Source organism: Zingiber officinale, chromosome 8B (genome assembly GCF_018446385.1).
Source record: "Zingiber officinale cultivar Zhangliang chromosome 8B, Zo_v1.1, whole genome shotgun sequence".
Lineage (NCBI taxonomy): Eukaryota > Viridiplantae > Streptophyta > Magnoliopsida > Zingiberales > Zingiberaceae > Zingiber > Zingiber officinale.
This window is the reverse complement of record NC_056001.1, coordinates 2815296-2819821: the sequence shown is the minus strand read 5'-3', so window position 1 is coordinate 2819821 and position 4526 is coordinate 2815296. Positions and strand designations below refer to the sequence as shown.

Here is a 4526-nt window from a genome sequence, read left to right as displayed (position 1 = left end):
GATAGAACATCTTCGAAACGGTGAAATTGACAATTCTAAATAGCAATACCAAGTACAAAACTCGGGTTGACATTCATCGTTGTCAAGTACTTTTTGCGGTCAGAGATTTTGTATAGGATGTTTTAACTCATGATCGTTTCCCTGTTGGTGAGTACAATAATCTGAAGGATCATGAAATTGGACCATATAAGATATTGTAAAATATCAACGACAATGCCTACATGTTACGTCTTCCTAGTCATTTGAAGACATTTGATATCTTCAATGTGAATGGGGCTACTATGAACTCGAGGGCGAGTTCTTTTCAACCCCAGAGGGATTGATCTAGGATCAACCCAATATGATCCTTTAAACTTCAAATGATCATAACTTATAACTTGGGACTCAGAATCAGGCTCTGTCTATCGTCATACGTGCATAATTTAAAAATCTACCTTTGTTATGGGGTGCCCGTAATCACTAATTTTTGGACTCAAATTCCATCATTTAGGTCTTCAACCGAGTCTCCAAAGATTTTATTACTAAAAAAAAAAAGACAGCCCGGTGTACAAAGCTCCCGTTATGCGAGGTCCCGAGGAAGGATCTATTGTACGCAGCCTTACCCTACTTTTTGCAAGATTTTATTACTATTTTTAATAATTTTATTTTATGATATTTAGACTATTTTTAATATTTATGTTAATTATGGATCATAATTAATTTATAACAATATTCTATTTTATTAATTTTAATTCCGGTAAAAAAATATTTTTCTAAAAAGATATTTTTTATAAAATTATACTTCAGGTCCATATATATTTTAAAAAAAATATCTTAAGTCTGAAGTAAATCTTTTTTATTAATAAAATTTCATTTTATGATAAATCCGATGATTTTTTTTTTTTTTTTACATTCTCGCTCCTTAAATTTCTCCTATAATCTTTTCTGTTATTAGCTCCTGAAATACTCACTATTCTACCGATCTCACTAATTATTAACATCAGTCAGACAAAGTAATTCGTCTGTATTGGTTTCCAATTTATTTCAGATTTTAGCTGCTTTCCCTCTTTCAAAGAACAATAAATTAAGACCCAACGCAATGACATGGCCTCTCTTTCTACGCGGGGCAGCAATCCTGCTTTCACACGCGAAAGTTGACTAACCGCTTACGTAATACCGCACTTAATTATTCATAATCGTTTTTTTTAAATAGAAGAGAAGAGAATAAACAGGAGCTTTCGACTCCTCATATTCTTACATTATAAATTTCTCAGGGACCTCCACGACTTCTATGATGCACGTGAGCGAGACCTCTCGATCACGTGCCGTCGCCGTTACAAACGGACGGCAAACCGTCGTTTCACGTTAATGTTCTCCTCCTCCGTCAAAATGCATCGGTTCTCGCTTCACCTCCGGCGCCGATCTCGAGCTCGCGGCGCCTTCTGCTCGATTTCGCTTGAACCCGATCGAGACGCCGAAGAGCCTCGTGCTCGTCGAACAATACCTCTCCTTCTTTTTCTCCACAGCCTGAGCGGGCGGCGGCGGCGGCGGCGGCGGCGGCGTCCCGGCCGTCTCCGCTTCTTCACTGCCGTCCTCTTCCATCGGCGATGCCAGACCTAGGTCCAGCGGAGGAGACGCTGAGGCAGTTCCGCCGCCTCTTTTCGCACCACCGTTGTGCCGGCAGCTGGGCGCGTACTTGGACATGAGATTGAGGATGCTGTTGCACAGGTTCTTCATCTGGCTCAGCTCCCGGCAGAGGCTCTTGTTCTCCTGCCGAAGCCGGTCGTTCTCCCCCTCCAGCTCCGAAGCCGCGCTGCTGCTTCCCTCAGCCGGTTGCACGCCACCAGAGAAAGGGGTCGTCGAGATGATCTGCTCATCTCCGGAATTAATCGGTGACCCTACGGGTATTGCCGAGGAGGCCGGCAGAGCCGCGGCTGAGGACAGCGCAGGGGTAATTTTCCGGCGGTGAATTTCGCAGAGCAACTGCTTCTCGCCGCGACGGAAGAACTCGTTGGCGAATTCCCACCGATCCGGCACGATCTTCCGAAATCCCTAAAAAGAGTTTCCGATTCAATTGCGTAAGTCAACAAATTCGATCGACAATCGGAAAGCAGGGGATGCATATGAAGAACCGATTACGCACGTAGGTGTTGAGCTGGCGGACGAAACTGGAGAAGTTGTTGTGCTTGAAGTACTGGGGGAGGACGTCGCAGGCGAATTCGGCCGGCCGCCAGACGATGAAGGTAGTCCCGTCCTCGTTCCAAGAGATGACGTCGTCGATCGACGGGTCGTCCACGAGCTGGTACGTCTTCGTCAGGAAGGGCGTCGGCGTCGAACGATGCCCCTGATCATTGGCAGCAACCATGGCCTCCCCCTCCTCCTCCGTCGGAGATGATTCCGCCGACCGGCGAGCCATAGGGACGCGCGGCCCGATGCCAAAATTCTAAAAGTTTTCAAGGGACGAGAAATTAACGAGTATTTATAGAAGACGCAGAAAAAGGAAGGAAGGAAGGAAGAAGAAAAGGAAACCGGAGTGGCGCTGGAGAAGAAGATATAGAAGAGATCAGATTGATGAGGAAGAGAGATAAAAGGGAAGGAGATGACTACAAGACCGATGGAAAGGGCGAGAAGTTTCCTCGAAGATAATGCTAATTCCTGGTCCAACCGACGGGTGCCGGTCAAATGAGACGAGGGCGACCCTGCGATTCCATTTCGCTTACAAGCTCCAATCAGTGACAACCGCGGCCTGGCCACGTGTCACGCCGCGAGAGTCAACACGTGACGTGTAGGGGTGGAAATCTCGGCGCGGCATCTAGAAGCCTTTCGCCTTCCTCGCCTGCAACCGCCGTGCACGGACCAGGTGAGTAACGCCGAACAGGAAACAGGTTCGGCGTGAGACAGTAGCACGTGTCGGTTTGCGCCGCGAAATGCTTCCTGGCCCGACAATTGCAGCTCATCATCTCGAGATGGGCTTGAGAATTACGTACGTCTAGTCGACCTTTTATTGGTTAAAAATTCATTTTTTATGTTCTGAATAAACAAATAATTTAAAATTTAAATTCTCATAAATATTGCTGGAAAATTTTTAAATATAGTTTATTTATTATCGGATTAAATAATCATTAGACGACAAAGGACCGGTCGTAAATTTGATATTTTGGAAGGGAAGGCCCAACAGTTCAAACGACGAAAGTCCTACTTCAATAATTACACCCCAATTAATTGCTGATTCGTTTTTCTATTAAAAAAGGTTTCGTTGATCGTTAGCAAGACGGACGTCGAATTGATCAAGTTATTGCTCTTCAAGAAATGAAACGCCGTTCGCGTACACGTCACCATCAACTGATGTGCTTGCCCAGATAAAATATAGGGTGCATTTGGTTCGGGGTTATTCTTGATAACCTTGGTTATCCATCCAAGGTTATCAACAAAAACCTTATTTGGTTTAGGTATTCGATGATTCCCAAGTAATGTTCCATTCCCGACACGTCAGCAAAAGAGTCATGCAGCCCGGAATCGAAAAACCTCAGAAAACTAATGTTTTTCTTGATTCCGGGGTTAACGAATTTTTTTTACCAAAAATACCCTCCGATAAGAAAAAATATGAAAAAAAGAGAAAAAATTGTAAAAAAATATTTTAAAAAATTTAAAATTTTAAAATTTATTTTTTAAAAAAATAAATAATTTTAAAAAATAAAAAAAAGATATAAATTTTAAAAATAAAAAATAAAAATTTAAAAATTTTTTTTTTAAAATGTTAAAAATTTAAAAAATTTATAAAAATTTTAAAAATAAAAAAAAATAAAATTAAAATTTAAAAAATGTAAAAAAATAAAAAATATAAATATAAATAATATAAAAATATAAAAACATTAAAAAAAATAAAAAAAAACATAAAAAAAAGTAAAAAAATATACAGGAAAAAGAAAAATAAAAAACATTAAAAAATAAATAAATAAATAATAATAATAATAATAATAATAATAATAATATTTATTATGTATAGTTGGTTTTGTAATTGAGGGTAATACGGTAAAATATTAAACTAGGGTACTCATTAAACCTTCAAACAAACAAGTTTTTGTTGCATTGCCTAGGTTGAACCAAACAATATTTGGTTATGTTTTATTCCCCATAATCTTGGTTATGTGATTACCTGGTAATCACATAACCAAGGTTATACATGATGACTTGAACCAAACGTACCCATAGAGTATAGTCCGGGTCATGACACTCCGGCGCGCACGTGCCAAAAATAGGCAATCTTTTCTCTATTAAATAATTCTAAATTTAATAATTGCATTTTTCCCCAGTAATATTCATTGAATGTAATTCTTCGACGACTGATTTTAGAAGGAGATTTGAATTGATGAATGTAATTCTTCCACAACTGATTCTAGAAGGAGATTTGAATTAACGAAAATCTTACAATAAATAAAGTTCTTAAACTGATTCTAAAAGGAGATTTGAATTAATGAAAATCTCACAATAAATAAAGTTGTTTCTTGTTGAAAGACTTAAAAGTCAAGGTCAAATCTGAATGTGTT

At 39.5% G+C, this 4526-nt stretch overlaps 1 protein-coding gene across 1 annotated transcript; it reads right to left on the bottom strand.

Moving 5' to 3' along the window:
* Positions 1–1165: 1165 nt before the first annotated feature.
* Positions 1166–2555, bottom strand: LOC122016405 (heat stress transcription factor B-2b-like). The gene is made up of 2 exons (XM_042573688.1): positions 2123–2555; positions 1166–2031 (listed from the first exon to the last, which is right to left on the bottom strand). The coding sequence occupies exons 1-2, from the start codon at positions 2393–2395 to the stop codon at positions 1345–1347; spliced, it is 960 nt and encodes a 319-aa protein (XP_042429622.1). The 5' UTR covers positions 2396–2555; the 3' UTR covers positions 1166–1344.
* Between the last annotated feature and the right edge of the window lie 1971 nt (positions 2556–4526).